This window comes from Odocoileus virginianus, chromosome 4 (assembly GCF_023699985.2).
Source record: "Odocoileus virginianus isolate 20LAN1187 ecotype Illinois chromosome 4, Ovbor_1.2, whole genome shotgun sequence".
NCBI lineage: Eukaryota > Metazoa > Chordata > Mammalia > Artiodactyla > Cervidae > Odocoileus > Odocoileus virginianus.
The window spans coordinates 23,091,891-23,111,842 of record NC_069677.1 but is presented as its reverse complement, the minus strand read 5'-3'; the positions used below and the strand labels follow the sequence as shown (position 1 = coordinate 23,111,842).

The window sequence follows — 19,952 nt, the reverse complement described above, 5'->3', positions numbered from 1 at the left end:
ATGGTAGTGTTCCATGGAAGATGCAGCCTAGCTAGGACAGGAGGTAACTAAGGGTTTTGGCCAAGAGGAGAGGGGGCTAGAGATGGGAAAAGTTGATGCAATTATTTTTGGCAGGAGTTGGAACCAAAGCAGCAGGAGAGAGTAAGTTTTAAGACTCTCTGGCAAGGCAACTTCCTAATCTGTCACTGGGTATGTGTAAAAAGTGATTAGTGGGTCTCTATATTTATCGTGATTACTCACAAATATGTAATTTACATAATATATACAGCACATTAAGTACTATGTCACCTTATATAATGTGCATATGTATAATGTATATGCATGTTATGTAACGCCAGTCTGGAGGCTCTTCCAGATTCTGCCAAGTATTTCCTAATTTATTTGGCAATTTCAACATATCTTTTCCATCTGTGGAAAGAACTCTCTTGAGAGGAGCTGGTCTCTGACCTGAAATATAATCGTTCTACCAAATCTATCTCCATTCTCAACTCACTGGAGGAAATCTACAAAGACCAAGTTATAATGAGATGCAACACCTCATCCATTAGTCCAGAGACACAGAATGTATTGAAGATTTCCTGTTTCATTTTTATTGCCAGAGGGATAGAAGTGTGCGGGGGCAGGTGGAGAACATGTCTGTGCACGGTCAGAATCAGATAAGATGAGGAATAAGGGAGGATTTCCCCCTGACTGCCTAATTTTGAGAAGTCACTAAGTTATATTAAGCCTTGTTTTCCTCATTATTTAGATGGGGTTAATAATACCTTCTCTGTCAACCTCAGGGGTTGCTGTGAAGAGCACTATGATGAGGTACTCCACAGTTGGAAACCACAGTCCCACTAGTTAAAAGATGAGTTGCAAAGTCAGATTAAACAACATCACTAGACTTAGGTTACAAAATCGAAAGTACAATTCCACCAACATTTGTTATACTCTGTGGTTTTAAGGAGGACATGGGACGTGTCTCTCAAGCAACATTGCCAGTCCTGTGCACCCGAGTGGGCAGGCAGGGCCAGTCTCTGATGGGTGAATCTCTGAGGATCAGTCTCATCTGTTGACAACAGTGCAGCGTCTCAACAGCCTCAGTCTTGGGGGGTTGGGGCTGAAGCACATGTAATAACTTCTATAAATGTCTTACAATCAGTGACCTCCAAACTGAACCTGCCTTCATTTCAGAAGCAAGTGGCTTCCAAGAGTACCTGCTGTCATTCTGGAGCTTGTTGGTCCCATCCCAAGGAGCCCATCATTCAGGACATTCTTCAGGGGTTTCCCCTTGTCTGCTGTTCCGTGCTGTTAGGTTGAACAAGATGGTTCTAGATCTCTTATCTGAGGCGGTCCTAGATGACTGCTTCCTTCAGAGTTACGAACAGTTTGTACATACAATCTTAACTTTCCCTTTCTTGCACAAAGTTCCTGACCCAGTGCGAGGAGATGAGAGGGAGTTTAGTGGGGTGATGCCAAGTGGCTCCAGGTTTGCTTTTTAGAAATCTCAGAGGGGATAGGGGACAAGGTGAACATTTCTTTCTACCAATGAAGCTCTCCTCAGGCTTGCCCTTGGGGAAGGCAGTGATGCTGGTGCCAGTGGAATGAAGCCCTCTGAGCTCTGCCGAGACCCCTCTGGTCACTGGATGGCAGTTCCTGGCTGAAGGTGCCTTTGTCCTCCTTGTGCCTCTCTGCTGAGGTCATCCCTGCAGCCAGGAGTGTTTCCAGATTTAAGGGACTATGATGATGTGACACGTGGAGAGTTTAATCTGTCTACTGACCAGGTCAGGGCTTCCCCACTGGTTAAGCAGTAAGGAATCTGCCTGCCAATTCAGGAGATGTGGGAGATGCAGGTTTGATCCCTGGGTCAGGAAGATCCCCTAGAGGAGGGCATGGCAACCCGCTCCAGAATTCTGGCCTGGAAAATCCCATGGACAGAGGACCCTGGTGGGCTACAGTCCATGGGGTCATAAAGAGTCTGACACGACTGAGCATGCATGCACACACTGACCAGCTCAGACTTGAGAGAATCTCCAGCAAGCATGGGGAAGGCCCTCCTTTTCTCACATGGGCTTGTCCCGTCCACATGTGTCCCACGTGTTCATTCCTCCCTGGCAACCTGGATCTAAATGGAATCACTTCTCAGTGACCAGAAATGACCCTAATCCAAGATGTGTAGGTTCTTTTCTCTACTAAGTATCTTTTTAGCGGCATCGAGTCCCAAACCATTTTAGCCAGGATACCACGGACAAGTTTCTTCACTTTTCTAGGACTCAGTTTCCTTATTTGACAAATGAGAAAGTAAATCCTGCCCCCCACAGCTTTCATAGTTGTTTTGAGAAGAGAAATTCTCAGTCTCTTTATAAGGAGATACTTCAATTTCCCTTGAATCCTATGACCACCAGGGAAAAATGTGTCTTGACAATGAAATGGCAGAAACAAGCATTTCTTTTTCTTTCCCACTTTCAATTCTTATACTGCATATTTTTTTTTCAATGAGGAAAAATCCATCAGTAAATAAATATATATATATATATAAATATATATATGCTACATATATGTACACACACCAAAGACCTGCAGAAGGGTCTTCAGGTCGTGCTTTGGGAGTGGCAAGTGCAAAGAGGCAGGAGGGAAACGCCTGAAGGCTTGTCTCCTGGTCTCCTCAGTGAAAGGCCCTTCCCTCCCATCTTCTTTGCCTTCAGGAATAGTCTGCCACCAGGCCTTGGAACTCAAACAGGAAACACACTTTGGCTTGAAAAAGAAAGAAGCTGGGGGTGTTTTTTTTTTTTTTCCCTCTTCCCTTTTTATACAATATTATGACACCGATTTAAAAAATAAATCCCAGTTTCTCTGCTTCCCTCCCAGGTGTTCACAGAACTAAGAAAATAAATACCACATCTAAGGTGTGCTGTGCACACAGCTCTGCGGGCTCTTGGAGCCGGCTCTAAACAAGCACACAGCCAGCAGAAGGCTTCGGGAGAACCACTAGTGCCCACTGACAACGTGCAGAACCAAGAAGGGAAACACAGCTTTCCACAGCCTTTCTGCCTCCTCAGCTAGTTCAGGGAGAAGCTTGAAGGACAACTGAGAGACCAGCGTGCAGGGGCCAAGCCCTGCCAAGGGCTGCGCTCTGAGAGTCCGAGGCCGTCCTGTCTCCGCACAGAGGGATCTTTGTGTGAGTTTTCTGGAACATGGGCTCTTTTTCTTGGCCACATCCGACCTCAGCATAGGCAGGAAACCTGCAGCCTACTCCTTGCAAGCGACCGTGAGGAAACTTGCAGGGCTGGTGGAAGAAAAGAGGGGTTTCTCCTTCAGTCTCAGAAAGTCCCACTCAAGGCCTTCTGGGAAAGTGAAGCTTGCTGCACGAGCCAGCCACACCCTGGAGAATCCCAAGTCCATTCAAGATGTCCCACTGGCACTGGCTCTGTGGGGATGCATCCATGGTTGAAACAGAATGGATGAAGCTTTCTTCCTGAAGGGTGGCTTGGCTTCCATTGGTTGGAGAAGAGTATGGTGTCTGTGTGTGTGCATGTGGATGTGTGCGTGTGTTTCAGTTTCTTGTCTTCTCTCTTGGTTGAACTGGTGTTGGGCACAGTGTCTAGTCCTTCGAACGGCTCTTCCTCCTCAGCGAAAAGAAGCTGCTCTTCTGAGGGGGCCCCATCATCATAGGCGCTTGGTTCTTGTGAGTAATTTTAATCTAAAAGCAAAGAGGGAGAAATGAATTAGTGGCATGCAAACCCCAGGAGCCTATGGGAGAGTGACTTGCAGAGAGAGGAAGGGAGGCCAGCTTCGAGCTGGAAGGAGCCCCACGCAGAAGGACGACTGTCCTTGAACAGCTTCACAATTGGCAACTGGACCCTGAATGGTGCTGGAAGCAAGGGGCGGAAACGCTGGAGAGAGACAGGTGTGAGCTTCCCACGTGGCGATCAGCTCGCACCTGTCCTATGTCCTTGCTATTCATAGACTCAGAATGTCACAGCCGGAGGAGACCTCAGGGACCATCTCAATCAAGCCATCTGTAGGACAGATAAAGGAATGGAGACCCCCAAGGCTCTGCTGAGCCTCAGATTAGCCTAAGTTGCACAGAGAGGGGCAGAATGGCCAGAGTCCTGCTCTTCCAGTTCCCAGTCTCCCCTGTTCCTGGCCGTTCCTGCCCAAGCATACAGAAACATAAACCAGGAACTCTGAACTGACCTAGGATCTTGAATTTGACCTCTGAACCAATTGCCACTCATGTGGATAGTTTAAAAGCGAGTCTTAGGCATTTCCTCTTTTCTTAGTCTTCCAGGGGAGACCCAACTTTCTCATAAAAGCTTTCTTTCTTTTTTTTTTATTTTTAGGTTTAATGAGTGTTTTCTCCTGCTAACTTGAAGTTTGCAATTGGAAGTAAAAGAAACTGGTGAAGTCTTTTTTTCTCTTTCTTGCCAAACTTACCTTTACAGCGTGGCTTCAAAATGCTTGGTACCTATTTGAATGTGGCCTAGTGACACTGATACGTTGATAATCTACACTCTCGGTCTATCAACATTTATCAAATAGGAAGATGATGTGGGAACAATTGGCAATGAGGATTCAAAGACCTGGATTTGGGTCTTAGAACTACCCCTTCTTTGCTGTGAACTTTTGGACAAATCATTTAGCCTTCAAAATCAGTGCTTGCTGAACTGTAAAATGATAGTAACATTTGCTCTAGTTTCCTCACAAAGTTGTTGTGAAGATGAAATGACAGTCAATGAAAACCCAGTGTAAACAATGGAATGCACCAATTAAAAACTTACCTTATACCGGAGAAGGAGAAAGATGTATGTCAAACAGAATCTGGACACCAAGAGGGAAAAGGGAGGGGTTATGATGAATTGGGAGATTGGGACAGGCATATATATACACCACTATCTATAAAATAGATAACTAATGAGAACCTACTGTATAGCATAGGGAACTCTACTAAGTGCTCTGCAGCGACCTAAATGGGACGGAAATCCAAAAAAGGGGGAGTGTGTGTATACACATGGCTGATTCACTTTGCAGTATAACACTGTAAAGTTGTACAACACTGTAAAGCTATACTGTACTCTAATAAAAATTAATTTAAAAAACTATCAAGAAGAAAAAAAAAACTATCAAGAAGAAACAATCTATGAACCTACTCTCACGGTTTTTACCACCTATTCAAATGACAGTGTGATCCCAGAGAAGAAGAGCTCTTGAAGAGACAGACTCATCAACATGTTTAAATGAATGTAGCATAAACCAAGTGGTGTCAAAAAGAAGGTTCAGTAAGGAATGAGAAGAATCTGAATGCAGCAACTGAGGAAGCATTTTAAGATCTGAAAGGAAGGGAAGAAGATATATTGGTGAGAGAGAAAGGGAAAGCACTAGGTTGAGGGGCTACATACCAACTGGTTGAGTGTGGACCACAGGATGAGAAGTGAAATCGATACAGGAGGGACGGCTGGGGTAGGGCTTTACAGGGGAGGTGGCAGAGACTGGGTTTAATATGAGGTAATGGGAACCAGGACAACTTTTTAAGCTGGAGAATTCACTAGGAAAAAAAAAAGCTTGAAAGGAATTATTCAATAGCTGTTGTCAGGATGAGCTGGAGTCGGGGAGAGTCTGGCTAAGAAGTTCTACTGCGAGCCGGATTTAAATTTATAAGGCCCCAGGTTATGAAAAGAAAGAGATGGGACCAAAAGACACTGTGGAGAATGAGCTTAACCTGTGGGAAGGAAGCTTGAAATGAATGTTAGTTGGTTTCCACCAGCCTGGAGATGTAGGAGGCGAGTAGTAAGGGGTGGTCCCCAGGGGAGCACACCAAGGACACTTCAAGCATCATTTTGCATTCCGTGCCAGATTATGGGCATTGTCTTTATCTCAGAATTCGGGGAAGTGAGGTGCAGATGACAGGGGGCCCTGATAGTAGTTATCTGTGGCATGCAATTTAGCCCCCGCTGATGATTTGTGGCACATTTCATTGTGGTAAAGTCTTTTCTCACTCTCTGAGGGGAAAAAGAAATTCATCCTATTCACCTTGGCATTCCCTGAGAAAGCATAGGACTGGTACCTGCTATGGAAATACTGACTAGTTAGCCCAGCCAAGAAGAACGAGGGCTATCCTGTCAGTGGAGCTGGACGTGCTTGGGGCAGAGCGGCAGCTGGTGCACTGCTTACATTTCCCGCTGATGGAGCCCATTTTTTTAAGACCATAGAAGGATCTTTGCTTCTCCTTTTTCTCCCTCTAGCTGACCAATTTATTTGCTTGTTAGCACCTCCTGGGCAAAGGGGAGGAAGTGAAACTCAAATCCCTCCCATTTGGGTTTTCAGCAGTTTTGAGAAATGTCTTGATAAGGCAGGAGTTTGGAGAATCTGGGTAATGTGAGGTTTTGACGAGGTTTGTGGATTCTAGTACTACAGAGGTGAGAGGTTAATATATAGACATCCCTTGGTATCCACAAGGAATTGGTTCTAGGACCCCTGTGGATACCAAAATCCACGGATGCTGTTTTATTCAAGTCCTTTATGTAAGATTGGTATAGTATTTGTGTATAACCTATGCACATCCTGTATCCTTTAAGTCATCTCTAGATTACTTATAATACCTAATGCAATGTAAATGCTATGTAAATAGTTGTAAATACAATGTTAATGTTATGTAAATAGTTCCCAGCACAGAGCAAATTCTAGTTTTGCTTTTTGGAACTTTCTGGAATTTTTTTTCCTGAATATTTTCTATTCAAGGTCAGTTGTATCCAGGATGTGACGCCCATGGATGTGGATGTCTGGATTGTATAATGGCATTTTCCCAAACAGACAATTTCTTGGCTAACATATGTTAAACAGTCCATTACTTTCAAATTAGTTTATGATCTTTTTTTTTCCTTCACTACCTTTTATATACACTAGAGTTTCTTAGCGCTCTCTTCTGTATTATTGATTTACCTATCCAACATTGGGCCAATTATTGTAGCTATATAACTATTTTAATATCTTGTGGGAAGTTCTTCACAGCTCTTTTATAAAATGCCTTAGCAATGGCATTGTTTTGTCAAGTTAAAAAATTGCATTGGAATTTTGTTTGGGGGGTCCCTTTTAGAAACATGGGATGTGTCTAATTTCAAATCTTTAAAAGAATATTAAGTAAGCCTTGCAGTCTTCTTCATCTATTTTTCACAATTTGTCTTGGTATTTTGTTTTTGTTTGTTGCCATATAATATTTCAGCTTTTTTCTATTATGTTCTTCTGACTGGTTATTGCTTGTATATACAAAAGCTGTAAACTTTTGTTTCTTTCTATATAGCTTCACTGAAATAATTTAACCTATGAAGTTTTCAGCTGATTTTATTAGATTTCTTTTATATATACTACCTACAAATAATGACAGTTTTGAGTCTTTTCCAAAGAGTTATCTAACCTCTTTTCTGCTTCATGTGTTTGGCACTGGTTAGAGTGTCCAAACAACATTAGCATATGTCTTATCCACAATTTTAATGAGAATTCTACTACTGTTTTACATAAAGTATTAGTTATTGGTTTAAGAGACATTTTATTTTGAGGAAGTATCTTCCTAATCTGAGTTTTGCAAGAGTTTCTAATCTTTAAAAATCAGAAATGTTGAATGTGATTGAGTATTTTGGGTCATCTATTCATATTACCATGTAATTTTTCTATCTAAACTTCTTTTAAGGAGACTTCCTTAGGGAAGGGAATTAACATCCTGCTACACACCAAGCCCATTAATATGCAATACAGTATTAACTATAGTTACTCTGCTGTATATTACATCTTCAGGACTCATTTATTTTATAACTGGAAGTTTGTACATTTTTACGCCATTCACCCATTTCACTTACCTTACCTTCCCTGCTCCCACCTCTGAAAAACTATCAGTCTGTTCTCTGTACCTCTGAGCTTGTTTTTTTAAAATCCAAGTTTTAAGTCATCTATTTTTTTTTTTTACAACTTGACCTCAAAGACAGAAACAAATATTTTAAAGCCTCTCAATAACTGTCTTTCTGTAAGTTCTTATATACATATATATTTCAGAATATACTACATCTATACAGTTTTTCACAGTATAAATTTTGATTATATTATCAGACAACTAAATTTTTATGACTATTAGATCTCAAAATTGAGTGTAATTTTTATTACATTAAAAGTGACCTTCTTTATTCCACTTTATGCTTTTGGCATGTTGGAAGGTTAGTTTGCCCCAAATTATCATATCTTACTTTTAATTTCTCTATGCTTGATAAAGGATAAGATAAAAAGATATGTCTTTTTGCTTTAGATGTATCTCTTTACAAGAAGTGTATCAATGTATTTTAACCCAATATGGGAGTTTTGTTTTTCTAATAGGGAACATGAGCACATTTATGGTATTTTGTTGTTATTGATATATTTAGTCCTAACTTCTTTTATCTTAATCAAAACATTTAAAATGTTTGCTTGTTTTTCTCTTTTTTGTCCTACACTGATAGGGTTCATAAAATTTAAATTCTCCCAGATTCAGAAGGTGTCAACCCTGTTTTTTAGGTTCAGTAGTAATTATCTAGTTACTAAATTTTTCTTCAGATTTGCATTGTTTAATTATCAAAGTGAGGTGACTTATCAATTATCAAATTTAACATACTTTTACTGTTCCTTCAACAATGTCTCCCATATGCTTTCAGTTTTGGTGAAAATAACTTTAGGTTTGGAATCCAAGTTACGAATGTTTACACTATCTTCTCTTTCAAAGAATGGTTTTTGCCATTTGGATTTAGTTGCATAATCATATTTAACAGTTTTTTTCTTCATTCTAATTTGTTGTTGTTCAGTCGCTCAATCATGTCTGACTCTTTACAACCTCATTAGGCTACAGCACGACAGACTTCCCTGTCCTTCACTATCTCCTGAAGTTTGTACAAACTCATGTCCATTGAGTCAGTGATGCTATCTAACTATCTCATCCTCTGTCACCCCATTCTCCTTTTACCTTCAACCTTTCCCAGAAGCAGGGTCTTATTTCCAATGAGTTGGCTCTTTATATCAGGTGGCCAAAGTATTGGAGCTTCAGCTTCTGTATCAGTCCTTCCAATGAATATTCAGGGTTGATTTCCTTTAGGATTGATTGGTTGGATCTCCTTGCAGTCCAACAGACTCTCAAGAGTCTTCTCCAACACCACAATTCAAAAGCATTAGCTGAACACTCAGCCTTCTTCATGGTCCAACTCACATCCATACATGACTACTGGAAAAACCATAGCTTTGACTATATGGACCTTTGTCAGCAAAGTGATGTCTCTGCTTTTTAATACTCTGTCTAGATTTGTCATAGCTTTCCTTGTAATTTAACTGGTTTTAATTTTTATCAAACATTCTTTTGTTGCTGTGATGTCCTATCATTAAGCCTTCAATTCTGAATCACTTCACAGTTACTGAGTGCCTTCATTCAGGAAAACATTTCAAAAAGGGTGTTTTAACTTTTGGAAGTTTAAGAAGGATTTCTGTTACCTTCTGCTATGGACTGAATTGTGTCCCCTTCCAAATTCATATGTTGAAGCCCTAATCCCCAGTGTGACTACATTTGGAGATACAGCCTTTAAGGAGGTGCTTGCATGCTCAGTCATATCTGACTCTTTGCCACCCCATGGACTGTAGCCCACCAGGCTTCTCTGTCCATGGGATTCTCCAGGCAAGAATACTGGAGTGGGTTGCCATTTCCTTCTCCAAGGGATCTTCCCAACCCAGGGATCAAAACTGTGTCTCCAGCATTGGGTTCTTTACCACTAAACCAACAGGGAAGCCCTTTAAGGAGGTAAATAAGGTTAAACGGAATCATAAAGGTGGGGCCCTAGTCCAAGAGGACTTGTGTCCATATGAGAACAGGAAGAGACATCAGGAGTAAATGCACACAGAGAAAAGGCCATGTGAGGACATGGTGAAAGAGCTTCCGTCTGCAAGTCAGGAAGACAGGCCTCACCAGAAAGCAACACCTTACTCTTGGACTTGGAGGCTCTAGATCTATGAGAAACTATGCTGTTTACACCACCCAGTCTGTAGTATTTTGTTAGGGCAGGCTGAGCTGACTAACATACCTTCACATATGACTGTACACCATAAAATCATTGGGTTTTATTTATTATTATTATTTTTTTCATAGTAAGTCGTAATGTCTGAAGGGTGGTGTGAAGAGAGAGCAGGGATAGGAGGAATATTTATCTACCTTAAAACCAGTATTTGGATCTGGAGGAAAGGCAGTCCAGTTTCTAGTATCACTGAGCTAGGTAGCCAAGGGTTTGCTTTCTTCCAGCTTTTTCTTTTTTCCTTTTAGGAGACAGGAGGACTTTGGATAGAGTTTTCTTAATTCAATTCCATCAAAATTATAAATAGTACAAATTCCCTCCATCCTTCACAACTAGAACAAGGCAGTAAGATATTATTAGATTTCAGTATAGTGTATTCATCCTTTTCTTAGACTTCATAGAAACCAAAAGATGGAGGTAAGATTTTACAGAAAAAGCTCTACTTTTGATATCTTTTATAAAAGATGCCATTTTAAAAAGTCTTTGTCTCTAGGGACTAACTTTGCAATTTGTAGAAGTTACACAGAGCAAAGAGTTATAGAAATAAACCTACAATTCAGGCCCAATAGAATTCAGGCCCAGTAGCTATCTCATGAAAATCCTTTCTCTAGTAGAAGATGAATTGATGTTCTGAAGGGCTCCAAATAGCAGGTTCTCAAGGTATCTGAATACTCCACTAGAGTGAGGAAGCTCAGAAACACAAGTTCTGTCTTTTGAGATTCGCACACTCACAACAGCATCGAGGATGTTGCTAACATCATATTTCAGTCAACACCCTGGGCTCTAAACACCAGGACAGTGGTTTCTCTTTGCCATAGAGAGTCTAGTTGGGTTTCTGAGAACAAACTGCTAACAAACTGGTAAGGCAGGGAATGGGGTTGTTCCCTTTATTTTTGTTTGTTCATTTGTTCAATTCTTTATTCATCTTTCAACAAATATTATTGTGCAACTATTACAAAACAGGTACAGTTCTAGGTGCTGGGTAATACGGGTCACAGAAATGCCATAAAGGTAATAGATAACCCATGAGGTTACACTTTTAGGGGAGTTTTCAGGTGATTCCTCAGGGTTGTGGGTACATCTCAGGTGAAGCATGCCTGTGCATTGTGGGGATTCTTCCCCAGGAGCCCAGGTGGTCATAGTAACTAGGTGGAATTCTAAGGTCAAGCATGCAGATTTTGCTTCACATAAGGAAGCACTTTCTAGTAATTAGGCTTGTTCATTAGTGGAACAGTCTTCCTTTCGGGGTCTAAGATCCTTGCCACTAGAGCAATTCAAGCTGAGGCTCTCAAGAATACTGTAGATGAAGCCTCAGAGTTCACCTAGAACTATAAGCTCCTTGAAGACAGGTCTATGTCTCCTTTGGTTTTGGAACTGGTGCCTCCCTTGGGCTTGGCTCATAGAGCCTAATCAATAAACGCTCAGCAGATAAATGAATGGACGGATGAACTAAGTGGGAGAGAAGCTGTGCTGAATGATTTCCCAAAGCCCGTGTAACTCAGACTCAGAATTTCATATTAGGTCAGTGCTCCAAAGGGATCCCAAACAAAACTTCTCACCCTCATCTCAAAGACGGGCAAAACTCACCGTGCATGGTGGCTGCATCCAGGGCTCTCCATCCACTTGCATTGGCAGCAGCTTGTTTGTCCTGGAGACCGGAGAACAGAGAGAGCACAGTGGGCTTCTTGGAGTTGGAGAATGAAGGGTGTCCTCACCAGGGAAACAGAAGTGGAGAGTGGAGCCACCTAGGAGTGGTTCTGAAGACTCCTGGGGGGCTTGTTGAAAACAGATTTCTAAGCTCACCTCAGGGGTCCCAATGGGGCAGGTCTGGGTCAGGCCTAGGGGTCTGTGTTTTCATAAAAACTATGGACAACTCTGTTGCTCTGGTCCTCAGACTCTATTTTGAGAAACATGGCCCTGAGTGAGCAGTGAAGTCCACAGGAGTCTGGGGAGAAGTGGGCAACAAGTATGGCAGCACCATATCTAAGTAGACCCCTAGGCAAACAACCAGCCAGAGGGCTTGCCCGTGGTGCCAAAAACTCCACTGTGAAAGGGTAAAGGTTATGAAACAGGGAAAGGCCTGGGTTCTATGTTGAGTGAGCAGTTGCATAATGTCAATGAGGTAATGTCTCCTACTTATACGAGGCACAGCTCAGGTCTGAGTGTGTCTTGCCTTGCCCCCAATCCTCAATCATCCCCTCTTTTATCTTCTGAACAACAGTAGACATTATGGTTGCATGGACTGTGGAGCTGGCTTAGCTGGGGAAGGGAGGTCATTGGAAATGTGATCCCCATGGGTAGGCAGAGGGGAGAGGAGAAAGCCTTATTTTCTTGCTTGGGTCAAGGCTTCTTTGGCTTATGGACTGTTAAAGGTGAGAGACAATGGAGAAAAGGTAGGTCCTTTTGGCAGTCTCTGGTCTGGGTGAGCCAGAAACAGTCACCAGACACTGGCCAGAAAGCCCTCACTTGGGTCTGGCATCTGCCCTGTTTCTGAAATTATAAAATGAGGGAGGCAAGCTGTTTTGATGTAGATGATTCTCCAACTGACCCTGAGGATATTTAATAACAAAAACCAATAAACCTAATAATAAAACAAATAATAAAAGGAGAGAGTGGAATTTTGGTTTTGGGGCATGAGGAGATTATGTAGGGAATGCCCAGGGGGCTAGGGCTCCTGACTCAACCCCTGTTTTTATCTGGAAACAGAAAATATCCTCTCTCTTACACATTTTTCCCCCCCAAATTCTTAGAGAATCAAAATTCTCTGGTCCACATATGTTATGGCTTAGATGTTCTAACAGACTGGACCTACTCGGTGTTAAGTCATGGAGAAAGGAATTAAAGACATTAACTTGGGAAACTGGTCCCAGCAAAACAACAGCCCAAAAGGAGAGAAGCAAAGATCTGGGGAATAACAGAAAGGACAGGAGACACAGAGGGAATGAAGAAAAGGGGTTAGTGGGATAGATCGGGGAACAGCTCTGGGAATCTCTATGAAGGATGAAGGGTGGCACTAAGAACAGAGTTTCCCCAAAAGAACTCTGAGGACATTTCACCCAGGATAAGGTGTAAAAGGGTTCTGTGTTTAAATAACTTTGGGAAACCTGCATATGGGAGTCCCCTCCAGGAGATCCCCAAGAGACACTATAAAAATTAAATGGGAAAAGAAAGAAATAAGGACTCCGGAAATAATCATGTGGAGAAAAATCTGTGACTATTTGCATTTATTAAACAGAAGCAACCCAAAATCAGAAGATCCCCTCCATTAGACCCCATCTCATAAGGAGCCTGTATTGGCTGACCTATGTGGTCCATATTCTAAAAAATTGTCATCCTCTTTGTCAATTATGATGGGTTTGCTGACATCAGTTTAGCTCTACAAAGGTATATGGGACTGTTTAATAAAAGTGTTTCTGAGACCACTATCCAAGAATGAGCAGAGTAGAGCTTAGAGCCTGGTTTTTGTCAAAGTTGCCCTCCGGCATGTATTGAGCGTTTTAATTTGTGGAGATAAGGAAGGCAAGGAGTTGGATCTCTGGTTCTCTGGACCTCATCTTACAATCCTATTTCTAGAATTTCATCAATTCATTTTAAGAGAACAGCAAACGGGTTGTGGTGGGACTCTCCAGTTGATGTCCTAGATGGTTGTTATACCTGGTTTGGAAAGTGGTCTCCAAAGACATTCTCTATAAATGTTTTTGAACTTCTACCCCCACCCTGCCCCCATGCTCTGCACTGAAATCTAAAGAGGGCTTTCACGTTGTTATCTGTAGGAATATTCAGGGACGTGGGGAGACTGGTGGGGTGGGGGGTGGGGGCGGGGGCAGGCTCGGTGATGAGGAAACATACCTGATGGAGACAGAGGAGCACTGGGCTAGCCTCCTGCCTGCACTCTTCAGGCCAGTGTAGATCTGCCCCATTTCCATGGCTCCCTCTAGCCCCACCACTTCAAGAAGCTGGTCACTGAGGTCTGCAGAGTGAGACAAGCAGAACCAGTGCATACACATGTCTCTGTTCCCCAGTGTGGTTTGGGCCAGAAGGTCTAGTCCCCAGATGGCCAACCTAGAATTCTCAATATCCCACCAAATTTGGTAGGAGTTTGGTCAGCTCCCACCAAACAGCATTTTCACCCTCATTCTGAATAGGGCATTTCCCCAGAAGTCAATAAATGTACCTTTTCATAAACAGAAACCTGGTTCCAGTGAAAAAAGGTTTTGCTCCAGATTGCATGATCCTGCATGCAACAAATAGGGTGACATATCCAGAAGTTTCTTCAAAAGCAGAGTAATGTAAAAGATGAACCATCTGTTTCTGAAATACACCCCCCCCCCCCGCCCCCACCTTGCAGCTAAAGACACACTGGTTTGGGATTAAGATAGGAAGGAATGCTGATAAAGGTCATTAATGCGAGCTGGATCAGGTTTCTCTTCCCTGAATGCCTGAATAACATCTTGGCCCTACTGACGATGACTGATGCTTAATTAACTTCAAATTTGGCCTGCGGTAAGCCAGTGGTGAGCCAACCTCCTTGGACATCCTTGGGGGAAGTCAGTGACCTCTTTCAGGACACCAGGTGCCTAATCTGAGCCAAGGAAAAGAATATTTCACCTACACCAGATTATCCTGGGTCCAAAGTACAAAAAGAGGCAAAGAAAATATGAGTCTCAGGCTCAAAGTCACATAGGATCCACGGCCTCCCACAGTGGCAGTTGCTTCTGATTCAGCACCTAGAAGAGATCCTTTCTTTCCAAAGTTCCTGGGACTTGGACTGTGCCTGTCCAACTTCTGGGGAAAGCAATGGCAGGATTAAGGTCTGATGTTGGCCCAAAGACTCATTTTTACAACACAACTTTTACTTACTTAAAACAGAAGCAAAATAAAAAGGCAGATTCTTTAAAAGCTTCCATTCCTCCTTTGCCTACCAAAGCAAGTGTAATTCTCTCATAGTTTGTGGCTAATCACTAAAACCCTACTAATATTCACAAAGTAGAAAACTATTCTATGTTAATGTTTTGCTTCTTTGACAGATGGCTTCTGTCTTCTAAGGTACTGATGCTCAGTCACTTCAGTTGTGTCTGACTCTGTGACCCCATGGACTGTAGCTCGCTAGGCTCCTCTGTCTGTGGGATTCTCCAGGCAAGAATACTGCAGTGGGTTGCCATGCCCTCCTCCAGGGAATCTTCTCCACCCAGGGATCGAACCCACATCTCCTGCATCTCCTGCATTACAGATGGATTCCTTACTGCTGAGCCACTGCGGAAGCCCATCTTCTAAGGTGTCTCCTGGTATAATGTGATAGTGTTTATTAAGACTGGCAAGGAGATCTTTGGGTTTGTGTTTAGAAGACTATTTTTTACAAAACATTCTCTTGACAAATATACTTCTTTTTTACATTCATTTCATTCTTTCTACCAATTTTTATTGAATACAAATTGTGTGCAGGACACTTTTCTAGCTCTTTGGAACTCAGCTTGTAAGAGGTGTAGGAGCTAATATGGGAGGTAAGACATATATACAAATAGTCATGGATATAAATTTAAAATTATAAACAGATCATAGGAAAAATGTTCTGTTAGAATGGAAGCTTGAATGGAAGGAGCTAAATATATCTTTCCCAAAGTTAATGAAATCCTGTATTTGACTTTATTGATATTCTTCTAATGAAGACAAACTGCTGGGCTGCCCACAAATGTGTAAACATTGCTAAAGTTTGCTAACCTACTGATGATCACTGATGAACATCAGCTGCCAACAGATACACAAACTGTTAGTCTCTCTGTGATGGCACAGAGGTTGCCTCCTTTATACCCACTGACACTCCCATTTTTCTTCTCTGGTACTCCTTTTTTTCACCTGTGTGAAAAGATACAGTCTCCTTAAACCCTCTGTCTCATTTGGACTTTAACAAGAAGCCACAAAAGGGCAAAGTTTGTTTAGGAGAATGCTCCAGGCTCTTTTTAAGGAGTTTTAGATCCAATAAACAGCGAATGTCTAAGCCTCCAGTCACTTAATTAATTCCCTTCTTACCCAAGCGTGTTGAATAACCATTGGATAGTTTAGCTTACTGTGTCATTTTACAGTGTCTGTGATATCAAGAAGGGTTGTGAATGAGAGAAGGAGGAGGGGGAGGGGGAGGAAGAATAGAAGGGGGAGGAGGGAGGAGAGAGAGTGGGTTTAGGGGTGAGGAGGGTGGGGGAGTTGTACTGGGGTAGGAAAAAGGAGGACAAAAGAGAGGCAGAAGTTTCTCTGTTGGCAGAGAGACAGATGTCTTTTAAAATGTTGCTCTCTGTACCAGGCTTTGGTGTCTGACAGTGCTGTGATAGTTGAATGTTTTCCCTCCTTGAAACATTCCCTGGTAACAAAATGTTCTAAGAAGCAGGGGACTTAATAGACTCCAGCGTTTCAGCTTTTACAATGTCTTGGTCTTTTAACAAATTTTCCTGTTGAATGGCTTTAACTCGAAAAGTTGTTATCACTTCCCACACATTACCTTGCAGCTATCACTTCCCACACATTACCTTGCTTCCTGGCTCTAGAAGAGATGTAATACAGGCTGATCTCATCAGTGTGGTGGGTGGGTGGGTGGGTGGGGGGCAGGGGGTTTACAGACATGTGGGACTGGGAGGCGGAGGGGGGATAAATGTAGGAGAATGGGCAAGGATCTTACACTTTTTGCCACTCTGCCTTTGACTCTGAATTTTTCCTGGCATGAAGAGGCTAGGATGATTCCTGTCTGCTACTGCAGGACGAATGACTGCTCTTCTGTTTCTCTACCATTGCCTGACTGATCTTTCAACTTAAAATGCCTACCAGGAAGTTCTGAGGTAAAGAAATATATTTAACTCTGCTTCCCAAACCTGCTGGACCATGAGACAGACTCTTCTTTTGTGTGACACCTATAAACAGTTTTGTAGGTATCTATGGTCATTTTCTTTGAAACACATTTTGGGAAATTCTGGTATCACTTAATTCCCTATACTTCCTTTAGCACACAGATACTTGTGCAGAAACTAAATCTGGAGTTAAAAATGAAACAGAAACAGAGTTACAAGTCAATGACCAAGCACACAGAACATTAATGTTCAGAACATAGTATCAAGGACATCTGCTATACCAGGTGTCTGTTTTGTTGCGCTGTGGTTAGTCAAGTCTGACTCTTTGCGACCCCATGGACTGTAGCCCACCAGGCTCCTCTGTCCATGGGGATTCTCCAGGCGAGAATACTGGAGAGGGTTGCCATGAGCTCCTCCAAGGGATCTTCTCAGCGCAGGGATTGAATCTGGGTCTCCCACATTGCAGGTGGATTCTTTACCTTCTGAGCCACCAGGGAAGCCCAAGAATATTGGAGTGGGTAGCTGATCCCTTCTCCAGGGGAACTTCCCATCCCAGGAATCAAACCAGGGTCTCCAGCATTGCAGACAGATTCTTTACCAACTGAGCTACCCGGCAAGCCCCCTGTTTTACCTCAGGTACAAATGATTCAAAGAGTGGTTTTTAGCAATTCATATCATCTCTATATTGTTTCTATTCTCATCAAGTCACTCATATTTAAGATGGAATGTCTGTGTACCTTAGCAAAACAGGAATGCATTAATTCACTCGTTTAACAGTTACTGAGTGACAACCATGTGCCAGACACTGTGTTAAGAACTGGGAATACAAAATGTTCTGCTCTTCAAGGATTCTGAGCCAAGAGGGAGAAAGTGTTAGGTATAGAAAATGTTGTGAGTAAACTATAGGAAGAAGGATGCCTTCTGGGCAAGGTATGGAAGGAAGGTTCCACAGACTTTAAGGAAGGTCTTGAAGGATGAATGTCAAGATAATTTGCTGGGTTAAGAAGAAAGAAGGACATTTCAGGGAATGGGATGATTATGTGTAGGACTGGATAGTCACTGGACGCACAAGGAAACTAATTTAGCAATAAACTCACTTGGCAGTGTCACTGGAAAATATAAAAAGGTATTTCTATCTAATTAGAATTACTATTTAGAGATTTGTTTTTCTATAAAACTATCAAAAGAGGGTCTCTGGGCTGGGCACCAACTTGTTGTAACCATAGAGCTAGGTCTTTCAGGACTTTTCTTGGTGACAAAGCATTATGCCCAGCTCTATGTGAAGCAAACGCTTACCATATGCTCTCCAAGAAAGAATAAAGATAAAGAATGGGAACATGGGATTAGGAGAAAGTGGAAGCAAAGATGGAACAGCATGGGCAGCCACAGTTGTTCCAACCTGGCGCATCTGATTCAGCCTCCAGTATAGGATTTTATAAACGCACAGCTGCTCATGTCACACCCATGGCAAAAACTCTTCAGGGGCACCAGCCATGATACCAGGTACTGGGAACGAAAGATGAAATCTGCATTCTTTGACACCTATGATCAGAGTATAAACTGGAAGAAAAGTTTGTAGAAGTTTGGTAATGAGTCTAAAACTTTCATACTGTTGATTCATTTCTTTCTTGATACTGATCACAAGAACATTGACAAAACCTAAGTCCATACAGCTATGAATATTGTGGCATCATTTATTACAGTGAAACTTCTCCCTCTCCCATTTCTATGTTTATGAAAATGGTTAAATTATATGGTATCATACTATAGAACTTTACACAATTATAATGTTTATAGATTTATATAACACTAAATATGTATATACTATAATTTTAAGTGTGAAGGCAGAATGTAAACTTCTACAGCATGTTCTCAACTATATAAGAACGTGCATAGAAGAAAACAAATTCCCCCCAAATCATAACAGTTGTGAGTTCTGGGTCATTAGATTAAAAGTGATTATTTTCTGCTTGATGCTTTCCTGGTTATTCTGCATTTTCTAAGTATGTATTACTATTTCAATTTAAAAGTCATTTTTAAATGCCTATCAACTGCCATTTATACTTGGAAAGATGTAAGTTTCCTTACTTGATGCCCAAGACCCACCCCCATCCGGCAAAAGGCTGCCTCTTCAGTGTTTTCCTGACATTGTAGGGCAAGTTCCTGCTCCACACACACACAACAACATGAAGCTCCCCCATAAACCCTACTGTTTCCCTCTCTTCTATGCTTCTACCTCTGCCATATCCCTGCTTGAAACACCCTCTTTCATTTTTACTTGTCCATCCAAACTTGGCTTGAATGCCATCAACTTCGAGAAGCCTCCTGGACTTCCATGCCTGCAGTCAGATTTAGATATTCCTCCTCAGATTTTCCGAGGTAGACATCAAAGGAAGAACAGGGTGCTGTATTGCTGCAGTAATTAGATTTACGTTGAACAGAGAAGGAGACAATGGACTAGGCAAAAAGGAAAAAGGCAAGTAAGAGACTGGATGAGTTCCAGGGGCACGTGTTCTAAGACGGCTGGGAAGCTGTGTTGCAAGTGGCGCTAGTATGACACATTGTACCTGTGGCCCCAGTGGTGGCAGCCGAGGGAAAGGGTTTTGATGGAGATCAGAGTCAAGGAGAAAAGAGGCTAGGTCAGTGGCTCCTCAACTTTGCTGCATGTGAGAATTACCTGGCAGGGGGGTGGTATTTAAAAATAATGATGCCTAGGTTGCCCCTATACCAGTTAAATCAAAACATGTGGACCTCCTACTGTATAGCACAGGGAACTATATTTAGTATCTTGTAATAACCTCTAATGGAAAAGAATCTGAAAAAAAAAATATATATATAATATATAATATATATATATACATGTAATGAATAACTGAATCACTTTGCTGTATACCTGAAACATGGTGAATCAACTAAACTTCAATGAAAAATGAAGTGTGAGCCTGGAGCAAGGCATCAGTATTTCCTTTTAAAGATCCTCAGGTGATTCCAAAATGCAAACAGTTTAGGAACCCCTGGGCCAGGTTGCCGGGTAGATCATTCCCAATGGGCCAGTGATTCTCAGAATGTG

At 42.0% G+C, this 19,952-nt stretch overlaps 1 protein-coding gene across 2 annotated transcripts in view; it reads right to left on the bottom strand.

Annotated features, from left to right (window-relative positions):
- Nucleotides 1–567: 567 nt before the first annotated feature.
- Nucleotides 568–19,952, bottom strand: part of DGKG (diacylglycerol kinase gamma) — a 210,574-nt gene continuing 191,189 nt past the window's right edge. For both annotated transcript variants that reach the window (XM_070466271.1, XM_070466272.1), the window contains 3 exons: nt 13,899–14,019; nt 11,637–11,697; nt 568–3,682 (listed from right to left, as the gene is read on the bottom strand). In XM_070466271.1, coding sequence (XP_070322372.1) covers nt 3,584–3,682; nt 11,637–11,697; nt 13,899–14,019 — 281 coding nt within the window. In that variant the 3' untranslated portion in view covers nt 568–3,583. The remainder of the gene's footprint in view (nt 3,683–11,636; nt 11,698–13,898; nt 14,020–19,952) is intronic.